The 24,470-nt window shown below is 39.4% G+C and overlaps 1 protein-coding gene across 5 annotated transcripts in view; it reads left to right on the top strand.

Moving 5' to 3' along the window:
- Positions 1-24,470, top strand: part of grb10b (growth factor receptor-bound protein 10b) — a 139,041-nt gene that overhangs the window by 49,290 nt on the left and 65,281 nt on the right. For 4 of the 5 annotated variants that reach the window (XM_056257551.1, XM_056257524.1, XM_056257560.1 and 1 more), the window contains 2 exons: positions 20,978-21,188; positions 22,577-22,718. In XM_056257551.1, coding sequence (XP_056113526.1) covers positions 20,978-21,188; positions 22,577-22,718 — 353 coding nt within the window. The remainder of the gene's footprint in view (positions 1-20,977; positions 21,189-22,576; positions 22,719-24,470) is intronic. The other variant, XM_056257542.1, reaches the window with a different exon arrangement.

Below are 24,470 nucleotides of genomic sequence, written 5' to 3'. Positions count from 1 at the left end.
ATTCTGACCATAGAGATTACTGTGATTGATCATTATATATATATTGAGCAGACAACCCCATCATGGCACGGGCAGCTCTTGCCAGAATAAGCTGCGATATTCAGAAGAGTTCATGCTTCATGCCAGTGATCAAAAATCTGACTTTGTGTGACTACACCAGAAGTGACTGTCCTATCCTGCTTTAAAAGCTAAATGAAAAATAAGTAAAAACCAGTAAACAATATTGACTTAAATCTATATTAATATAGGTTTAATATATAAAATTAAATATATATAAAATATAAAATTATAATTAAAGTTAATTATATAAAACCTACTTAAACCTTAAACCCAATATTGATAAAACGCCACATTGACTTTCAAATCAACTTTGCTGTCAAGTTGTTTATCTATAATTAAATATAAGACAAATATCTATGTATGTATACTTGTATATCAGGTTTTCTGTAAGAAAAGACTCAAAAGTAGATAGATACTAAACTTAGATTCTATAAGAACTTCCAACAAAAGACTGGGGCAAGCCACCTGGCTCTGAGCCAACTCAAAGAGGGGCAAATTAGAAGAGGTCAGACTGACATGGATCAGGGCAGAGAAACAGTCTGTACAGCGATCAGATCCAGACGGGAGACAAGAGAAGAGTCAGACAGGCAAGAAGGGCATTACTAGGTGGACAACAGCTTAGACTGGGTACTAAGGTTAGTGGCGAGCAAAAATCAAACACGGCTATACAGTACAACAATGGAATCAGCACCAAGGGATGATCCACGGACCAGAACCAATGATGAGTAAAAGAGTCAGCACTGGGATGGGCAGTCTGTTGTGTTCTAGCGGGACTGGGAACCACAGCACTAACTGGGCAGAGGACAGAGATGTAAGCAAAACAAAAACTAAACCAACAGACAAGACCAATAAACTTGACAAGACTAAGAGAGATGCATGTGTGAACATGAAAGGCACAAAACACACTGACAAAAAGCAAAGAGAGAGAGTAGAAAGAGCCGTGAGACAATAAAAAAAGGGGCATGGGGAGAATGCAAGACAGGTTTGACATGGGAGACATGAAAGACAGGGTGGACACAACAGAGGGAGTGGAGTAGCCGAAGCTGCACTGCTGCCGGACTGATGACTTTAGCAATGGTATATATGGCCACAGATGTACCTGAGCGCCACCCCCCGAGGGTAGTCTGCAGTTCTTTCAGTGCATCCCCTGGACTGGACCAGCACTTCCATGCCCCTACTCACGGTGTTGGCAGCACTGGATGGAAGTCTGAACCGAGGAAATAGCAGCTTCGGTACCCTGGGAAGAGAACAGAGGAGGTTGATAACCCAGGCAACACATGAATAGGAAGAGCCCAGTAGAGGACACCAGCAATGAGTTGTAAGCATACTTAGCTCACGTCAGCTGCTGACTAAAAGTATACGAGTAATGGGCATTGGCATTGCAGCATCCACTTGAGATCCTGGAATCTCGGTTTGGCCATTGGGCTGTTGATTGAATCAGGAGGACAGATCAAATATAGCCTAGGTTCCTGTGGTCAGTCCACACAACGAAAGGAATCGCCGAAATAGAAATGCCACTCGCCAGACCTCCCTTCACACTGATGATCACTGGCTTTGACCATCGCAGTAAAGACAGAAATCTTTTTTGAGACTTCATTGTTTTTCCTGCATGGGCTACGGCTTGTCATGTGGTTCTGGCGTTAAAAGAACGGAGGAGGTGCAGAGGGTTTGGCCCACAACCTGCCGGAGAAACCTTGGACTCTGCTCTTAGCTCCATGCGGCTGTCAAGACAGACGCCAAGGTCGATCAAATCGTTCAAATGCTCTGGGGGGTTGCAGCCAGGTATAGATGTCATCCTTGACTTCCTCAATGAGCTCATTCTGGAAGCTTTTTGATAAGTTAATAGAAAATGAGCATCTTGTCAATGAACCCTTTACCTAATTACCCCTTTACGAATGAATGGATGGATGAATGAGGCATTTATATAGCACTTTACTGTACAACTGTACACCCAGAGTACATTATAATCATATCAGGGGTCTCTCCTCACCCACCACCAGTGCGCAGCATCCACCTGGATGATGCGACGACAGCCACAGTATAATGGGGCCAGTTCTAGGTTCGAATTTACTAGTTCTGGGTTCGAAACTGGAAGGCTGGATCGGACCACTGCAGAGTTATTTAAGGTATCCCTTTGTTGAGGTCAGTGCCTCTCCTACACTGCATGGTTCTGATGGACCCTTAAGCAGCAATATCCAGTGCATTGCATTCTTTAGAAGAAAGAATGGTTTCAGTGTGGTGGGCGGACGGGGCTTATAAGATTATGGAATGTGAAGTATATGAAACTCACTGATTAGATTGATGTTTCCCAAGAACAGGCCTTGATCTCCATTATTGGTTTTCCAGATTTTCCCTCTCTTTTTATGCTCTGCTGCTTGACTGCCAGGGGCATTTTTAGCTATCATAATCTCTCTGACTACTTTTACATGCACACCAAAAAACTGCTTATTGCAAGAAAGCTGTTTAAGGTGTCATCTCAAACCTGTATAACTTTCTTCTGTGGAATGGCAAAGAAGATATTTTGAAGAATGTTGGTAACCTAACAGTTTTGGTTACAATTATATATCTAATCTAATATTATATAATATAATATTCCCTTTATGTGGTGAAATTCTGCAGGTGAAATGCAGTCATCTCAATAGGAATCCACGCAATTGTGAATTTTGTGTGAGGGACACTTGAGGAAAAAAAAATATCGTGTGGATTTTACATTACCTTCAAGTTTATTGAACTGTTAACTCTTGGATTTTCTGCGTTTACCAATATAAAGCTGCTGGATTTGGAAGTGCTTCATGCATCGCTACACTATTGACAATGAACATTCCTTTTCCAATTTCGCAGAAGTTTCGATAATGTGACCACTTTTATCCTGTGACCTCATGTCATTACATGGCTAATAATATATTGTGTGAAAATTGACTTCAATTCCACTATTATCCTTATACAAGCTACTGTAAAACTATAGCATATTAGTCGTATAAACTACCTTTTTTTGTAATCTTTGAATCTTGACAGACCCATCACCATTCACTGTATTGTATATGGTATATACTGAAGAATCAGGATCAGCTCTGCATCTACATTAACTAACTTGTATGGTTAACTAAAATAAAACTCAGGGTCCTATTTTCTATTCTTCTCCCACTCCTTCTCTATATGAATCCCCCATCCTTTATATCTCCCTCCTTCCCTTCTGTCCACCCCTCCTGTGTGGTGCTTATATGAAGGCACTGTATTGTTTAGACAACTTGGGAAAGCTTTATTAGAGTGCTGTCTATATCTGTGAAAAGACTTGCTCCACTGCCTCCTTTCACATGTAAACATCTGTGTGTGTTTTTGAGGCACATATCTCCCCCACAGGTCTTCTACAGGACTTTCCTGCCAAAGCCACTCCTTTCCCCTCTTAGTACTCCCGTCTCTTTGTTCACTCACAATTTGCATGCTAATTGTCACCAGCTGGATGGCCTAATGAACTCAGTCATAAACATAGTGCTATAAAACATGGTGCTTTTAAAACTTTTTCTTTAACAGTCTTTGGCATAAGTGAAACAATTTAACCACTTGTCTTGGGCCAAGAATCAGCAGCCTCAAAAGTAGATTAGCTGAGATGTATTTTGCCACTGTCCCACTACCAGATACACAGTGGTAAATTAGCTAATGCACACCACTGCTAAAGTGGACCCATATGAAAATCAGTGACGTATCAGGGTGTGTTTGGGTATCACCCTTTACTAATCATTGGAAACTTCCATTTTTCATACACATTACTCTCAAAACCTTGGGCCATCATTTAAGACAAATATCTAATTCTTGGTACATACTACATTATTATAGCCCCAATTTTTACTCGCTGACAGTTTTGTGGTAGTAATCATGAACAAATTCCTGAAATTGGAGGCAAGTCTGTGCTCGTTCACATGAGTTACAATTGCATAATGTATATTATCAAAGAAGTGATCTGAGAGAAGAGCCGATGCATCGGCAATGCCCATGAGATTTTTGCGTGCAAAATTATCTGGACCTGTCTGCAACTTAGAGTAATGCAGTGTGAAATGTGTTGACTGATTACATCGTGACAATCTACAACCAATGAGAGAGTAAGATGGGTGGGAAGGGATAGCTATAGGGGGAGGAGTAATATACCTGCAACAGAATCAGCAAGTATGGCTTCTGAAAACAACCATTCTTCTTCGTATTCTTCTTTTTTCTTTTTCGCTGCAAATCACCGCACAGACAACTTGGATCGCAAGCTTTTTGCGGGCTACAAGTTTTATCAGGAAGAAATCCAGTCTCGCGCATGATCTTACATTATTTCCTGTATCACTTCTCGAGTGTGTTTGATTGTGAAACTTATGCTGGGGACACACTTAACGACTAGCTGAAACATTCTAAGACTGAACTGAGCACACTTACAGACGGTTTCCAACGACTGGAGCAGATTTTAAACACCGACTGTTAACACCGACTGAACACAACTGTGTCTGACCCGGCGCTTTTGGGCATGATCAGTCGTAAGTATCAAATTACATTCATAATTGGCCTTAAGCCCCGTTCACACTACAAGCGACTTTGTCGCTGCATGTCGCCAGTGGCTGGCAATGAGGTCGCTAGTGGGAGTTCCCACTACTGGTTGCCTTTATGAATGACATCCAATGATGTGGAGAAGGATCATACGCGCTCCGCTCCTATTGGTTGTCGCTCCCGAAAGTCGCTCCTCATTTGCATAAAGTTAAACAGATCTCAACTTTGTCGCGTCGCCAGACACGCCCCATCCGGTCGCCAACGGTCGCTGTCGTGCGTGTCGCTGGAAATCGCCAGCTCCCCATTGAAATGAATGGTATCGCGTCGCGTGTAGTGTGAACGGGGCTTTACAGTTGTTAAGTGTGTCCCCGGCTTAAGTTTGTAGACCAGACAAAGTTTTCTGTGATTCTTCCCATTGAAATGTTTGGTAATGTGTGACCCACTGTTGGTTCCATCGATCCATCGTGTAATGTGCAGACAACAGCCACTAATGGTACCCCAGACAATCGTGTAATGAAAAATAAAACAGCGATCCAACGGAAATCGCGCTGTGTGTTCCCGGTTTAAGGCCCTGGTTATACAGTACATATTAATAACCATCGCAGGTGATCATAAGTGAGCAGCAGAGACAGACTGGCACTTTCAATTAGTATTAATGTGTGTTTCCTCCTTTTAAGTCTAATCAGCTATGTTTAAAGTCCAAATTTTACGGTTCTCAGTACCAATTTCGGTACCACAGCAAAATCTGTTTGAACTATTTTTCCAATTTATTTAACTATTTGAAAAAAAAAATCAATTCAATTCAATGACTTTATTATTTATGACGGTAAATTTATGAAAGCATTGAAGGCTACTGTTTAAACGAAAATATTGATGATATTGACTTGAGAAATATTGCTTATAAAAAAATCCAGTGAAAAATAAGCAACCTTCTATGCACACATTATTATTATTATTAGTAGTAGTAGTAGTAGTATTTATAATTAATGGAGACGTAGTTAAATCTATTGTACAGTAGCCTAATATAATTATTTCTGTCAATTTCTTTAAGTTAAACCAAACTTTTATCTTGACGGGTTGCCGTGAAGACCTTTGAGTTTCTGTGCGTGTATGATTTGACGATAGTTTTTCTCAAATGAAACAGTAACACTTCAATGCTCATGAAGTGACTCTCGGAGATGAATTGAATCATGTCATCATACCAGGGGCGGACTGGGTCCGAAAAGTGGCCCTGGACTTTCTGGCCCACAGCAGCCCACCACATCCCAAATCATAACACATTGGCCCATTAATGTGCAGAATATTTTTTAACACCACTTATAGCATAAAAATATAACACAATACAAAAATAAATGCTATTTAAACATTTATTTTAAGTAACACAACATATAGCCTATTAGGTCATTTTTGTAAAAGCAAAGGGAAACAAACAGAAGAACATTAAGACACACAACATATAAAACTATCAAGACAGCATATCAGCTAGTCAGGGGGAGCTAGAGCCATCAGAGCCTGTTGAACTGCTACTCTTCGCGCCAAATGTATAATCTGTTAATTTGAAGCATTTCACAGCATCTACCTCTAATGCTTTTTTTAACCGTCGGCTGAAATTGGTCCTCGTCGGCTTTTTTTCGGCCGATTCGACATGTCGGTGAAAGAGGGAACTCTGATTGGCTGTTCAGCTTAGTGAACGAGTCAGTGCACTGCAGGAGAATAATAGCAAAACAGCGAGCAAAGAAGTCAAAACAGCACAGATAGAAGGCTGTTCTAATGTTACGTCATATTACCTGAGTGTTCCTTGGCGATCTTTAAATATTAACATGAGAGGAGTGGAATAAAGAAAGTGTTTAGCAGGATTGATATTCAGAACGGTAAGCACGCATTGCTTGGTTTACGGTGTGTATCTGCAGCCGGCAGCGTCGGTTTCTCTTTTTGAATGACGAATATAGGCGAATATATCTGCAGAAATAGACAGTTGCCTCATTTACACGCAGGCGCAGAACGCGCATTCTAGCTGACAGTCGGCTGTAGTTCTCTCGGTGTGTTCAAGTGCAGCTTTTTTCCCGCGACACAGGCGACGCGAGGCGACAACACAGTCGGCTTTCATCTGATTCTGCGCTAGTTCATCGGCGTTGGCTTGTTGTGTTTCCAGGACGTGAAGGGCGTGTTTCAAGATACGCAATCTGGAGTAGACCAAATTTAACAGGGAGGGAGGGCAATACACTCACATGCATGTACTAGTGATGGGCGATACTGCAAATTTCTGTATCGATCCGATACCAAGTAAATACAGGGCCAGTATCGCCGATATCGATACCGATACCGATACTTTTTCATTTTAAAAGCATGCATTTGAACTTGTATGCACTTTCCTGTGCTAGAGCAGTGTGTCATGATTTATGAGGTGAATGCATCATTAATATGCTAAATCTAAACACGTTTTCATGACTACTAGGCCTAAATATTTTGTGATTTGTGCTCTCAACTCCCCTTTAATTAGTCAGTGACTTTTACAAAACTACCCTAATTATAGTAATAGCCTACTAGTACTAGCCTAGTGTTCAAAAGTTTGGGGTCTGTAAGATTTTTATTTCTCTTAGTAAAAACTGTAATATTACAATTTAACAATTTAACATAGGCTATCTGTTTTCTATGCCATAGTAAACTGTAATTTATTTATGTGATCAAAGCTGAATTTTGGGCATCATTACTCCAGTCATGATGATAATTAATTTTTTATGTTGAAAACAGTTTCATATTTAGTTGGAAACCATGATACATTTTATGCAGAATTATTTGATGAACAAAGTTGAAAGAACAGCATTTATATGAAGTAGATTTTTTTTTTACAATGTAAAACCCTTGACTGTCACTTTTGATCAATTTAATGCATCGATCCTTGTTGAATAAAAATATTAATTTCATAAAAAAGATCTTACTGACGTCAACATTTTAAACCGTTATGTACAGTTTTGGTTTGTTTATTGCGAAATAACTCCCGATTGTTTCTCTGACATCTAAGCAAGCCTTCGTTTCCCAAACGCACTGGGCCTGTGAGCTCAGCCGAAGCACCAGCAGTGAACGCTCTCTGTGATTGATTGGTTTCGTCTTGTATACAGATGACTAGGAGAAAAGGTTCTATCCTACACACTCGCTAACATTCGCTTATTTTTCCACTTAGAAGCTTATTTTACGCACTGAATTGTGTGCTAAATTAATAAAAAATTACTGGTAAAAAAAAATACACATTTGGATCGATATTTTTATGTGAGGATCGATCCTTTTTGATACCACGTCAGTATCGAAGCATCGATACTTCAGGATCGATCCGCCCATCACTAGCATGTACACGAAACACACTCCTTGTCGGCCGCGCCCGCGCGATCGATTCCCTCATCCATTTGTGTAGAAAAGAAATGTAGCCTAATATTATGATTTCCGTAATTTTTTTATATATATATATTTTTATATGTGTAGATTGTGTACCGGGCCGGCCCACATTGGCCAGCAGCCCACCGGGAAAAGTCCCGGTGCTCCAGATGGCCAATCCGCCCCTGCATCATACCGTGAGACAGCAGAGACTGAAAACAGCGCGAGCGTCACTCGTGCTTCAGTGTGTGTGTGAGGTAACGTTAAATGAAACCGCGCGTCTGCGCCGTTCATTCACACAGAGAGAAGCAACATGCAGGGTTAATATTTAAATAGTCTTTTTGCATTAGCAGCGCCGCCGGTCGCCATGTCTCAGCGCTTTCATGAAGAGGACGCAACTTCACGCCATTCGTGTATGCATGCGCATCCAGAACCGGGTTTGACCGGGTACTCGGTACCACCGGTACGTTTAAATTTTTTTAGTAACGAAGTACCGAATATTTTGACAACACTAGGTGGGAGTGTGTGTTTTCTAGATGTGGGCATTACAGAAGGTAATGTGCTGTACTTGCGTGCATCACATGACATATGACTTAAGTTATTATTTATTGATATAATTTTAATTTATTATAAAAACCTTATTTAACTAAACTTCATAAGTTTATAGAAGCAGCTGTTTATAATAAACCCTCATAAGTGAGCAGCGAAATCTACACAAGCATCTTACTCTTACCTGATACTGATATTAAAATGGATAGTCTTCACAGATTTTTCTTTTCTTTTTTGTGATTTGGCTCTATTTATTAATTTTATAATAAAATAATTGCATCGGATACCATTCATATTGAAATGAAAGGAAAGCATGCTTAAGATTGGTGTGCGAACGGTAGCTCAGGTAGGTAAAAAAAACACACGATGAAAAGCGTTATAATAATACAAATTTTAGCAATCACAGACATTCACATGCGGATGTTAGCATTACCTGAGGTCATTTTTCCAGACCATTTTACAGAAGATAAAAGTCACCGTAATCATTACTGACAACATCCTTAATGATTACTGAGATGGCACATTTGGACAAGACAAAAAAAATAAAAAAAATTTAGGAATCCGACCTAATTCCTGTATAATACTGTATATGAACTGAACTGTAAATGAAACATAACGAAACTGCCCCTGATGAATAAAATGAAAATTATACCTACATGTAAATCCTTACCAGCTAACACACAACTTACCAGTTAAGTAGTTTATTGGTACTTTTTCATAATTTCATGACTTACTAATTGACAATGTAACTACGACTTTGCATGCTCGTAACTTCTTTTGCTCTTTATATATCGTGAAGTGATATATAGCGCGCGCCTTTGCGTTTTTATTTTATTTCATAAGTTACGAAAATAACGTTAGAATAATGACACTGACATATAGCTTGACAACTGACCGCAGATACTGAATCAGGACAAAGCATTTTTCTCAGGCACTCTTTACTCAAACTGTATCTGACAGAAGAGTCAAGAGTCACGGCTTTCAAAATAAAAGTCTCAACAAATGCCCTCAAAATGCTACCTACAATCACATCAATGCCAATTGTTGATGCTATGGGTGATGCCATCAAGTGTAAACAAACGGCAATAATCATTGTCAGACGGCAGTCCATGAGGTCACACGGAGCGCCCATGAGTATAAAAGAGTGCCTGAGTTGCACGCCATTAACTGTTTTGTCTGACGGACATATTGCAGTTTGCCCAATAACTCTCTTAAACCAGACTCTATACTCCAAGAAAGCCGCTTTTATTCCCTACTTAAAGATCCCAATGTAACCGGGGGAGAGCAGCTTATACCCTGACTTGCCTATAGAAGCACACATTCAAGGGGAGCGTATGTCCTTACATCAAAACTCAACAATAGTTGGGGAGGGAGGCAAAAAAATAGAGGGAAGTTTGCCCACCATAATTCCGTTTTCACTGCAGCAACCCTAAGGATGTATGGCTTAAGCATGGTTCTAGAGAAGCGAGCAAACATAATCTGTCTCCAATCTACTTTCCAAGCCTATGAGGTTGGAGAGGGCAATAGAGCTGAATTTTGCAACTCCATCCACCCCTTTAACTTCTCTATAGGAGAACTCATGCAGGTCTATGTAGGCAGACCCCAACGTCAGCCTAAGCTTAGAGCGAGAGAGAAAATGTTTCCTATCTCTGCTAAATACCACTCCTTCAACCCTCACGGAACCCCCAGAGAGGGATATATCTCATGAAAGCTGCTGACTGAGACCCCAGCTCTGTAAACATCTGTACAACCGCCTCACCGGCTGACTGAAGAGGTCAGAGTGTGAGATCAAAGCATTGAAGAGAAAGATTTTCTCTTTCTCCTTATCACAGATGTCTCTATTGCAACTATAGAATGGCCGATCCACTGGCTGTGTGCTTTGTGGCACGAATGGCTAGATCTGTTCTTTTTTTGGACAGCTTCAGACCATTCAATAGGTGGGCATGGAGTCCCTACAACACCTGTGTCCCAACACTCTTCACAGTGAGGGGATACCACCCTCTGGCAGCACTGCTGAGCGGAGATTGGGCAGATTTCATAGTGTGCAGGGCCCCACAGGCCTGCCTCAGCATATGCCTTGTCATGAGCCACAAGGTGGTAAGCAGAGGAGATAGACTTATTTCATAACATCTGCCTCTACTCTGCCCACCTGCGACCCCATGATTGAAGCTGCCATGCTAAACCATGAGGTGCAAACACTTGAAGAAAACCCACGAGAAAAAAGTCAAGCGAGAGGGGAGCTCCCTCAACACGGCTCATCGCAGTTGGTGCATTCAGTTTCCTGGAGAGCTGAACATGCTCCCTCCATTGGCAAGCTCCCTCCATTGGCAAACTTCAAAGAGGATGCAGCACCAGGGGAGACATGGCTTGCAAGCAACTCTTCAATTGGGGCATCCTCACATATCAATCCTCACACAGCCTCTTCACACAGGAATAGTTTGACTACACGGGAGAGACTATACAAGACGAATACAAATTCCTCCATTATATTGACACCTCAATGTGGAGATCTAGGAGGAATAAAAGGCTCACAAACTTATATGCAGGACAGCGGAGGAGGGATCTAATTCCTCAGAATAAGACATGTCACATTAATCAGTCAGGTCAGATGTGGCCACAGAGCGGCCAGAGCTAGCAGGAGAAGCCCAAAAGGGAAAAATAAAATCGCCGCGATCGATCCTGCCCTGCCATGTCAGCTGCATTGGGACCCAAACCATGAGGTGCAGACTCTCGACTCTCATCACTCCAGAGGGAATCAAGCAATAACAGAGCCTCCTACTCTGAATGCATTGCCATGAGTGCCTCCAACTCCCTCGAGAGCTGAATACGCTCCGTGCAAACGCTAGATTCTTATCCCTCGGGAGAAAATCAAGCAAGAACAGAGCTTCTTACCACAAATGTATCGTAATGAGCGCATCCAGCTTCCTTGAGAGTTGAACACGCTCCAGCAGACTCTTGTCTTACACGCGCATACAAAAAAGCGGCTCCTGAAGACAAAAAAGCTGAGATGTGTAACTCAGACACCCCATATGGCACTCCACACGTGACGTCATTGACTGTTGTCTGCCAATGATTATTGGCAATTATTTACACATTACTTTAGACACCACTCACTCTGATGGTGTTCCCCATAGCATCAACACCAAGACGCAGTATCAAAGTTCCACTTCGAAAGGGTACAAAAAAGTACAAAACATTTACACCACAATACTTCATTAGAAAACAAATCAGTACTTGATTACAAGTCACTAGGAACCACTAGGTGGAGTACATCCAATGCTAGTCTTCAAGGACACCATAGATGGGATCACAATAGTAAAAAGATAAATACCCAACAGAACAAACAAACAAACAACAACAACAACAACAACAACAAAAAAGAATAGAAATTAATAATACAAAATTTAATTAGATTACAAAATGTTTTGAAAGAAGTCTCTATGCTCACCAAGGCTGCATTAATTTGATAAAAAAAATACAGAAAAAGCTGTAATATTGTGAAATGTCATTACAATTTAAAATAACTTTTCTATTTTAATTTTTTAAAATTTAATTTATTATTGTGATGAAATGCTGAATTTTTAGCAGCAATTACTCCAGTCTTCAGTGTCACATGATCATTCAGAAATCATTAATATATGCTGATTTGGTTTTCAAGAAACATTTCTTATTATCACAGTTGAAAACATTTGTGCTGCTTGGCTTTATTTTGCGTGTGGAAACCATGATTGTGGAAACCGTGATACCACATACCAGGATTTTATCAGGATCTTTTGATGAATAGAAAGTTCAAAAGAACAGAATTTATTTGAAATAGAAATCTTTTATTAGTCTACATTATGAATGTACTGTCACTGTTCATTAATTTAATGTGTCCTTGCTGAAAAAAAGTACTAACCCTTGACTTGGACTGAAACAAATTCACTTAGGTCATCATTTGACTCTCAATTCTTTGGAATTGTTTGGTTCTTGACTCTAATCCCAACCAGCCAAGCACCAACTCTGGCGCTACCACCATTCTGATGTGAAATGGCAAAAACGTTGGAAAAACTCAATTCACCTCAGCCTGGAATTTAAACAGCTCCAATGGCTATAATCAGATTCTGGCACTGCAGTCTGTACTTTCACAAATCATTTTAGCAATAGTTTAATCAGATTTGATTTCCCACAAGCTAATAAGACAGTACATTTGATGCAGTGTTCCCATGGCTGCTGAGTCAGTTTGCATTACGTTCTGCACTCGCTGAATGCTGAGTACTGACTGCAGCCGGCGGGGCTGGAGGAGCTGTTCTCCTGAATCATTCATGTATAAGAGACGTCTGAGATGAGTCTCAGACCCTCCTCGCAGGCCTCTACCTGAAACATACCAGATTTAAATTTTAAAATTTTCTGTAAAAACAAAAAGCTTTTAGAATTCAGTGCCTCATATCCTGAGGAAAGGTTGAAGGATGGTTTGCTGTCTCCAGAATGTCTCTAAATAATTAAAGGGGTGGTTTACTGCTTTTTTTCTTTGCATGATTGTGTTTATGGGGTGCAATGTAACATGTATTCGTGGTTTTTCTTTTTTAAAAAGTCTTATTTTTCATAAATTTCACCTTTATTGTAAGCCTCTTTCTCCTCTGTCATTTGAACGACCGGTTGACTTCCTGATTCTATGAAGCCACTCCCTCAGAAACAGGCAGTGGGCTCAGATTGGTTAGTTTGAGCCGGTGTGTTGTAATTGGCTAAACTGCGTAGCGCAGGTTGTCCGGAACAGTCACGCCCCTTACCTTTACGGGCGTAAGTTTCATGTGCTCCGGTTAATGTAAATAATGGTGTCGATACTGCCGTATCAGTTTGAGCCCGAATCAGACCCAGAAAGCGGCGATGAAGAGTCAAACAGAACCTCCCCAAACACGGCTGTTACAAAACGTTTCTGAATGGTACGTTTTTGAATTATTATTATTCTATTCTTCTATGATTACATAAGAAGTTTGATACCCTGTTATACTTGAAAATGCTACTGCTGCTTGTTAGCTTTTTGAGATACGTTTTTATCTTGATTAAACATTTAATACAAATGATTACATGAGTAATACAGTTTTCAGCAACAGTTTCTTGTGGAATCCGGCATTGAATTGTTGGAGATTCTGGAAGCTGTCTTCAGTGAAATGTGCCGCACAAAGAGCTAAATTACGATTGTAATTGTCAGAAACATTATCAAACATAAATTGTAGCCATTGTTGACGAACTATAGCGTCCGTAGGAAGCCCGAACACAGAAGACCTAACAGCTGGATGAAAATAACACACTTTCGACGGCATGGCTAGCTCTCCCCTGTAACTCTTCCTCTTCGGCAAAGCCGGAGAAATATGGCCATGCCCTTTTTTGCGTATTCCGGAGGGGAGGGTTGATGCAAATGTATGGGTTAGTGACGTCTAAAACCCAGCTGTAGTCCCAATCGAGTCGTTTTTGTAGGCATTTACACTTCCTGATTTTTAAAAGACGATATCTCTGCTTACATTGAACTTTCAGCGCTGCAACTTTGCAGATACTGTTCATGCACCAACAGCAACATTACACACTATTTAAAATGAAAAAAGTGAAATCGCAATCAACCACCCCTTTAAATAGTTGAACTTTCTTATGTCTATAGTTCGTCAACAATGGCTACAATTTATGTTTGATAATGTAGATCTGAATCTTATACCTCTCATTATGGACCAAACAGTTACTTTTTAAAGAATATCCTGCTCATTCTTTTCAATTTAATGAATATGTTGCACAAACGTGGTCCATATAACTAATTATGTAGCCCATTCTTGAGAGTATATGAAAGATGTAGAAATCTCTGATTCATGGATAAATCATTTCTTTGAGCATGTGACTGAACTTCAACATTGAAATGTGGTTAAAATGTCAGTTGTTGTTTCAGCGTTGAAACATCTTTCTTCAGAATTCACCATTTTTTTTGTAGTTCCCTCTCAGTCACATTCCTCATTGAAAGGCACATCAGGTGAGGGTCTTTATCTCCTCAGGTGTGAAGCACACATTTACATTTACATTTAGTCATTTAGCAGACGCTTTTATCCAAAGCGACTTACATCTGAGGACTAAAGCAAGCAAATCATCGTGAAGACAGAAGAACGACGCAAGAAGTGTTCAAAATACAAAGTTCAGGCATTGCTCAGAGTAGCAAAAGCCAGACAAGGGAAGATTTAAAAGGGACGGAAAGATTTAAAAGAGAAGATTATTTTTTTATTATTATTTTTTTTATTTTTTTTTATGTTAAGTACTCACGGAAGAGATGAGTTTTTAGTTGTCTTTTGAATGCTGTCAGGGATTTTGCATTACGGACGAGGGTGGGGAGATCATTCCACCAGCATGGAACCGTGAATGAGAATGTTCTAGAGAGTGATTTAGTGCCTCGCTGTGATGGCACCGCGAGACGTCGCTCTTTGGCCGATCGAAGGCTTCTGGTAGGGACGTAGACTTGTAGTAGGGAGTGAAAGTAGGACGGAGCTGAGTCTGTGGTAGATCTGTAAGCAAGCGTCAAAGCTTTGAATTTGATGCGAGCAGCGAGTGGTAGCCAATGCAGGGAGATGAACAGCGGAGTGACGTGGGCCCTTTTGGGCTCGTTATTCGCACCTCCTCGCATATTTCCTTTCTAAACAAAAAGTATCTCTTTTTTTATGTGAATTATGGGCAGGATGATTTCCACAACGTTTTGTAATTACAAGTTCTTTTTTTACATTAGAAAAATTATATAAGATCCAGGACTCAAACGTCTTTTGAACAAATGTTTAGTATGTGTTTTATGGCCTTACTTCAGTGACTTAAATTTTTCGTTTTTTCAACAACCACACATATGTTATTTTCTCAAAATTACAAACATGTACATACATGTTGCACACATATTGTTGTAGCAGAGTTTGTGCTGAATACAGTGTAATCTGTAATACAGTGTACAGTGCAGTCAAAATTTTTTTTTAATAAAAAATAAACAAATTAGGGCATGTCAAAACTTCACCATGGCCCAAACAAACCCGACCCCCTCAGGGATAAGGTTAAATGTTTGTGAAAACATTAACAAAATACATAGGGCCATATTTACTAAACAGGGCAAATTTGCGTGTGGGCGCAATTCCAAAAAAGCGCAAATGGGAGTGGAATGTTCTGCGCGTGATCTACTGGCAATTTAAAGACGACGGATCGGATGCAGCCGGATCATTTCCATATTGACCAACGCAATCTAGAGGTCTGGTTAAAGATGTGCTTTTTTTGGAGTGGTAAATAATGGCTCAAATACCAGTAAATTGATGAGTGCAAACCTTAGTAGCTAAATCACCTTGCATGATTCATTTAAATACTCCCCTCCTATAAATTTTGCGTCTGAAAGGGAAACTCCTTCAAATGCATATGCAATAAGGTGAGCCGCAAAAATAACCCTGTCCACCCCTTTTTAACGCTAACTTTTTCACTGCGTGTCTTTAGCAAATCCTGACAATAGCCTATAGTTTTTTAAAGGGGTCATATAATGCCATTTTTGTAGAAGCTAATATGATTCTTTAGGGTCTAAATTAAAAGTTTGTAATATACTTTAATTAAAAATTTTCATTAGTATTGTAAGAAAACACTTATTTTACCTGGTCAAAAACTGCTCTGTTTTCAGCACGCCATTTCAGTGCATATGACTTTAAATGATAATGAGCTTCGCTCACCCCGCCCCTCTGTCCTGTGCGTACACCGTTTGTAACACAATAACACAATAACCATAACGCGTTGTTCAGTATAAACGTGGGATTATGAATTATATTGAGAACGTCGTACATAGAAAACATGCCGTAATGTACCCTGAGTGTAAACCTTAGCCGCATTCATTGTGAAGCGTGCAGCTAGCGATTTGCAAAGATTAATATAAATATTAATATAAAGATTAATAAAACGTTACACTCACTTCAGTTCTTCTGGAGGTTCAGCAGGAACACGAATAGTTGGTACCGATCCTTTATATATAGGAGCAGCTTCTTAGCAAAACCAGCTTTATACTGACCCTCGTTTATAAAGCAGTCTGGTGAGAAATGATTCGCGCAAACATGAAAGCATTGACGTTGCTCGTGGGGAATATTCCCTTCGAAAACAAAACTCAGCCACTGCGTCTTAAGCGGTTCGGATTCAGGAACATTAAAATGACTGCTGTGTTCGTTATTACACCCAAGAACAGAACAACACAATCGCTTAGACGCCATTCTGCTCATAGACAGTGCTTCAGCATATCAACAATGACCGCGCCGGTCCGCGCGGACTATGATTGACAGCTCGCTCACGAGAGGGCGGGTCTGTGTTGAAACGATGCTGTCAATCAACAATCGTGGGAGGGGCTTCCGAGCGTGTGACGTCACAAAATCGAACGGCTCAATTTGAGGCAGGGGAAAACATATAAGGAGATTAAAACAAAAACACTGGATGGATTTTTATCATTATATGATGGTTGTGTACAGCCACTGCCAACACACATTTCAGTACAATCAACTTGTAAAAGTGCATGTACCATTATATGACCCATTTAAAGCCAAAAGAGGGTTTGCGCTGTCACAAGCTGTTAGTAAATCTCCTTTTAATAAGATCTGTATGAAGATGTTAAAGGTTCTCTAAGCGATATCGGGTGACGTCACTTCTTGTTGACGTTTAAAGTATTGTCAAACAAAACGGAGGCTAGCTAGACCCTCCCTCCTCCTCATCCGCGCACTAACCCCCCAAACCCCGCCCCCAAGTCCTTCTTGTTGGTGATTGGCTGGAACTGTTTGTCATGTTTCGTGGAGCGGGTTAGCCCAGTTTGTTTTTGTTGCTGTTTGTGGAGCCTGGGCTGTCTACAGAGATCGCGTTTCTTTACAGTGTGTTCAGGGGACAGGCAGCCAGCGATTAGTGAGGAGATGTTTGCTGTATGTGACAAAAAAATGTTTTGGCCTAAAAAACGCGTGACATCGCTTAGAGCACCTTTAATATTAAAATGTATTCTATTTGTAAAAACGAAACAAAATTCAACAGTGATTTCAACCTTTATCCTAGCCTGGTTAAAACCAGACCATTCTCAGTTGTAACTGAGTTATGGTCTGGCAAAGCGTCATAGACAAATCATTTCCAGAGGGGCGTCACCAACGGACATCGCAGATTGACCTAAAACCAATCAGAGCGATGAAGGAGATGACGTATGCAGAGCGGCGGAGAAACATCTCCGAGTGTTGTTCTTTGCTCGGTTTTTAACAAAAGGGAAACGTTTCAATCGCTTAAAACAGACGCGATAGCTGATCCGAACAAGTGATGTTCGACGGCGGCATCCATCTTTGTAATGTAGGCTACAAAATCTGCTTCAAAATCCCAGCGCTGTCGTCATCGTGTAAAGCCCGCCCCAACGTTTCTGATTGGTGCCTCGATTTCGGCGGATTGGAAATGAGCTTGAATGAGCTCTTTGCCAGACTAACTTTCAGACCAAATCTAAATTTGCCAGAAGTTGTCTGGGTTTTCCCAGGCTACCTTTATCCAGGACTTCGATTCACCCATTAATAAACGTTGAAATGCCTGCTGGGTGTCAACTAATTGTTTGATCTAGTTCACAAAAGTGGTCTGAATGATTTGTTCATCAATTAGACTTACCATGAATTCAAAATTGTCAATTATTTATCATCATTATTATTATTTTATTTTATTGTAATATTGTAGTGTTTATTTTAAATGATTTATCAGTGCACATTATTATTATTATTATTAATTCATGTCTGTTTAACCCTGTGTTTACTTCGGGAGTGCCTGCATAACCCTATCTAAAACAGTTATTTTCTGAAACGTACACCTAGTCACATTGGTGCCTAAATTTGTAACTATGCCTCAGTGAGGCTGGTTGAAAACGGACAGTGTATTTGCAAAGTAAAAAAAAATAGTATCAAATGCTCGTTTGGTCATAAAAGGATGCTAACTACAGATTAGAATTTGTCCAGTGTGTAATTTGTTTTGATTTTTATCCACTTGTTTTTTTAGCACCCTCTGCTGGACTTACAAAAATATGCCTCTGTTTCCATTTCAGAAGGCCAAGTGCATGCATATTCCACTGTACTGTTAAAGAAACAGTTCACACGAAAATTATTATTAACATTATTTACATATCTTCATGTAATTCCAAATCTGTATGAATTTCTTTTTTTCAGTGCAATGCAAAAGGAGAATTAAAAAAAAATCATATAGAAGTTTAAATGTCTTTTATTTCAAGTCATTTGATTGTATACAATAGCTTTGTGTGAGAAACAGACTATTTTAATGATGTCTGATTTGTCAACAAATAAATTGGTGCACTTCACATCTCTGGTATAAGTTCTGGGACTCAATAATGTGGTTACAACTCTTAAACTGTATTATGAATTAATTAATAACTACTTCCATGATTTTTTTTTCATGGTACCTTTATAGTGCTTCCATTTTGAAGCCTTAAACCTTTAGTTACCATTCATTCAAATTTCATGGAAGTGAGTGACCAGAATATATGGAAACGTGTGCTTGAGGTTAGATTTAGATTTACACTTGGAATTAACATTAGTGCACAGATTTAAATAGACTTATTCAGTGCTAGGACAAGATTGCATCATGATTGATGTTTGCCAAATATGTGGTTCAGAGTGCTGTTTTGTCATGCTGATAAGCCATGTTCAATTAAAATATTCACAGCTCTTTCAGAGCATAGACCGGTTTGTCTGGTTTCAACAGAGTTTGGGTTCAGACTGGGAACAGAGTGAGCACATCCCAAAGACTTACCGCTAAAGTCAAAACAATTTTTTTTATCTGTCTCTTAAATGCTTTTTTTTATCAGTTAATGTCACCAAGCCCTCATATTTTATTTAATTATTATTTTTACACAGGCCTATAAGTACTTTGTCTCTTTTACCCTGGCGTGACTTCACTCTCAAACCTCCCCCTGTGCTAAAGCCTCGGTGTGTGAATGTATCTTGTAGCTCTCCAGGATCTCTAAGTAGAGAAGGGGCTTACCTGTCTCTATTAATACATAGGGATCAGCTGATTATCTGATGGGTTTTCAGAAAAAGGTCTTGCAGAGGGCACAGGTAACCCAGCCTTTTGCCAATTGTAATCAATTTCTTCTAGATAAGGTGTTGTATAAAAGGCCATTTTAACCAAAACAATTTGTCCAAAACATTTGTACCCAGGTCCCCATGGGAAAAAAAACTTCAAGTACTGCTGAAATAACTAAATATTTTTAAAAGTTTGTTTTTGTTGTTGTTGTTCATGCCTCACCTTATAGGTACAGCCTCTAAATATATATATTTTAAAAAAAGGTGCAGAATGGTCCCTGCATTACTACAAAGATTCAGTTCATTATATAGATGTGCTGTTGTGAACATAATCTAACTTTGTGTTAAGAGATGTATTGAGCATGTGGCTAGGTGCATACTAAATACAATATATATATATATATATATATATATATATATATATATATATATATATATATATATATATATATATATATATATATATATATATATATATATATATATATATATGTGTGTGTGTGTGTGTGTTTTTCTTTGTATTTTGTGTTGTGTTGTTTACAATTTTGTCTGTGTGAGATGTAATTTGAAGGTATATCTGTTCCACACTTCCAAACCTTAAACTGTAATGTATTAAAATGGTTCTCTAGGCTAATGTATACACAACTTAAAAAATATCCATTCTCAGGATTTGTCAGACTAAAATTATATATATATATATATATATATGTAAAATTAAAGGGATAGTTCACCCAGAAATGAAAATTATGTCATCATTTACTCACCCTCAAGTTGTTCCAAACTTGTACGAATTTCTTTCTTCGGTTGAACTCAAAAGAAGGTATTTTGAAGAATGTAATTTGAAGAAAAATGTTGAGTAACATACAGTTGAGAGGGCCCATTGACTTCCATGTTTTTATTTGTCCATACTATGGAAGTCAGTGGGGTCCATCAACCGTTTGGTTATGGACATTCTTCGAAAATATCTTCTTTTTTTGTTCAGCAGAAGAAATACATTTTTACAGGTTTGAAACAAGTTGAGGGTTAGTAAATGATGACAACATTTACATTTTTGGGTCAACTATCCCTTTAATCCTTAAGAGCAGGATTGTTACATATAGGTCTGCACATCCCTGAACTACAATGTGAGAGTTTATTACATTTTAGATCGCCCTCTAGTGGTGTGATTATGAAACCAAGATGCTTTTTGCTTAATACAATGTTTCAGCCATGATAACAAACCCAATTTATTAATGGATGTGACTTGAAACACCTGTTCTCCTGCTCAGCAACTGCAGATGACAGATATATACTGCACATTAGATCACATATAGGGACTATATCTTGATTTTACTTGATATAACAACCTTTTAATAAACATTTTATACTAACTAATAGATGTGGTTTTGTATGTCTGATTTTCTTCCCCTTTCTCTCCCTACCAGAGGATGACGTGGATCTAGAAGCTCTGGTGAATGACATGAACTCGTCCTTTGAGAGTCTGTACGCTTCTTGCAGTGTTCAGACTGAATCCACTCCACTGCTGCACAATGGCCAGCCGTCGCACCGACCCGCTGCGTATCACATACACTCTCAGTCCACCTCCCCACACCAGAGACTGCGGCGGTCCCAGCCTATGCACATCCTCGCTGTCAGGTAAAAACCCTGAAAATATATGAAACACACACATACGGTTTCCCCAAAATGTATTTAGACTCTGAAGCCACACTTTAAAATGTATGAATGTCATTTTGGGTGTTTATTTTAAAGAAAGACATTTAGCAATTTTATAGGTCTGACATTTTAAAACAATCAATATAGAGTTTGAGGGACTGTTTACACGAAACCGTTTTCAACTAAAAACGTAAAACCTTTTATGCGCTTTGGCCATTCGATTACACGAAAGTGGCTTTTTGGGTGCCAAAGTTTTGAAAACTGGTTTCAAAGTGCAAGTTTTTGAAAACGTTCTCGTGTAAACAACAAAAACGTGAATCTCTGAAGACAATGACGTCATGCACATGCGTATTACGTGTTCAATCTATAGTGTTTCATCACTATCTAATGGCCTGGGAGCAGAATACAGGGTTTTTAGTAGTTTTCACGGATCCGTGTGAATGGGGATCGTTTTGACAATTGTGTCGTCTCTACTCATATCGTTGTCGTGTAAACTTACCCTAAAGTATACTTGAACCTTTATTGTTGTTAAACATTGGGGAAACATGTTTCTAGTTAATATGATAAAGTGCACCTGTAGTTGAGGGGAAGTGACTTCATACATCCACTAAAAATCACCTTGGGACCAGTTGCACAAAAGTCATTGTGAAAACTGATCAGAAAAGTAAAGTTAATTAGTGAGGAATTTGGTTTGCAGACGATACCTGCTTTGATATTGTGTTATTTAAAACAGCGACATTCAGACATTTCTTAATATAGTGTACAGTAAGTGTGCAAACACTTACACGCACAGAGCACATTTTGCCGTAAGAAATACCAAAAAGCAGAGCAAATTACATCAAAACTTCAAAGATTTTCCAAAACAATAGCTTAAATGAAGCACACACACTATGATCTTTTTCAGCTTCGCTTTCTTTGCCTCCATCAAGAGTGGCACTATTGTTATTCCATTGCTCTGTTATACTGAAACCTCTGAGAATAAATGCTTTCCATTTGGTGAGCGTGTTTTTGCCTCTCAGCTGCGGATCAGAGCAGGAAGTTGAGCAAAACGAGCTTGTGAACGAGGGTTCACTCAAGCAAAGGTTCACTCAGAGGTTACCATTCAGACTTCAGCTCTGAATTCCAAATCACACACTCCCTCATGCTCTCAAACCTACGGCACAAATGTGTGTGTGTGTTTCAGCTTTTCTCTGAAGTCCCCACTTCAAAAGGAAACCCTGTCTAATGGCAGCTTCAAAAAATGGCCCAAAATGCTAATGCTGCCCAAAGCCGCCAACAATTTGAGGCTGACAGTAATACCTTTGGCTGAGAGACAAGGTTTCTTGTTCGTAATATAACCCTAAATTGGAGATTTTGCTTTATTCCTCCAGAAGACTTCAGGAAGAGGAGCAACAGTACCGAACGTCCTCTCTACCTGCCATCCCCAATCCCTTTCCTGAGCTCTGCAGCCCTGCGAGTTCCCCTACACTCAGCTCTGGCTCCTTACCTCAGTGTCAGCCCTCAGGCAAATATGTAAGAGACCCTTTGTTCTCATTCCTCTCTCACTGCAAGGACTAGTTTACTCAAAAATAGAAATTCTGTCATTATATACTCATCGCCACGTTGTTCCAAACCCGCAATATTTTCTTTCTTCCATGGAACACAAAAGGAGAAATTCTGAAGAATATTTGCGCAACACATTTTTATAAAACATCAGGCCATATGTGCTTCAAAAACACACACACACACACACACACAAAGCAACAATAAGTATTCTGAACCATATGATTGCTTTAAGTGAGGAACACATTGAAATGTAAGTAATTATTTTATTTTAATGTCAGTGACATCACACCTGGCGCATATTTGAATCTGATGTGTGATAATGTGCAGACATATTCTTAAAAACAATGTCTTTCCTTCCGTCTTCCATGAGGTGACGTTGCTACTGTGTAACTAAACAAATAGTAATATTAATTAATTACTTACTTAGGGTCAGGGTTTGGTTTAGGGTCAGTAAATATGTATAATCTACTGTTATTACTATAGGAATTAAGTACATGCAAAATCAATAGGTTGGAATGGTAAATGGACTGCATTTATAAAGCACTTTCACAGACCCAATGGCCACCAAAGCGCTTTACATATTGCCTCACATTCACCCATTCACTCACTCATTCATACAACTGGTCATACATTCATACAAATATTGGTTTAGGGTTACTTGCATGTAATTATGTAAAATGTATAGTTATTACTATAGTAACTACATCATATGTAATGTGTAACAAGCACACATAAAATATTTTTTTAAATGTGACTCAGATATTCGCATTGTGCCATATTTGGAGATTTTAGATGTTAAATACTGTTGGGACAACATAGGTTTTGAAACGTGCTGAAATGGAGTTCAGTGTGGTGTATTGCTTTAACATGTGTCCAGACACTGGTTTCCTAAGAAACAGGTCACTTCCTGTATGGTGTGACTCATTTGCTCTTACAGTAAGAGCTCACTTACAGCAGTAATAAAAAGTTATGTCCACACGAATGTCGCCTAAAACGTAATAATATCTTCATCCAAAACAAAATAAAAAAATTTCGGATTTTTTTACGGGCTTTTGGTCGTTAACGGGATAGGACAGATGGGAAACTATTGCGAAAAGAGAGGAGGTGTGATCGGGAAATGATGGTAGACAGATTTGAACTCAAGTTGCAAATAAGGACCAACGTGCAATGTGTCTAAGATTGTGCCACATGCACTGCATTTTGTCGCATTTAGGATAGTCTTATGTGTGCATGTGTGTCTGTGATGATTTGCCGGCACCTGGATTTATTTGTATACATCGCGCATGCATTGTTTGGATCTCTGTGTGTGTATGCGTGAGAGCATCTGTTGTGTGCGTGTATGTGTATAAATAGCTATCTCTAGACCTCTGGCTGTCATGTGTGATCTGACTGAGGCCCCAATATATTCCTGGAAAGCCATGTCATTGCTCCAGGCTATCCTCCTCCATATGGGGCCCCGGTCTGTTTCCGTAACATGGTCCCAATGTTACCGTAAAAATCGCTGCAGACATTAATCAATTAACCTAATCCCTCTCTCTTTACTGTTATTGTCCTGTGGATGAAACCCAGTAGGGCTCTAAGTGCTAGAGAAGGCTTTTGGTCTGTACAAAAGAGAAAACAACCTGGAAGAACGCCTGGAAGTCATTTAAAACAGCTGACAAATCTTCAGTGACTGATGATGTCCATAAATATAATCAAGACATCAAGCACATTGCCTGT

This window comes from Rhinichthys klamathensis, unplaced genomic scaffold (assembly GCF_029890125.1).
Source record: "Rhinichthys klamathensis goyatoka isolate OS25496 unplaced genomic scaffold, OSU_Roscu_1.1 h1tg000006l_1, whole genome shotgun sequence".
Taxonomy (NCBI): Eukaryota; Metazoa; Chordata; class Actinopteri; order Cypriniformes; family Leuciscidae; genus Rhinichthys; species Rhinichthys klamathensis.
Note: the sequence above shows the minus strand (reverse complement) of the source record. Positions and strands in the feature narration are given on the sequence as shown.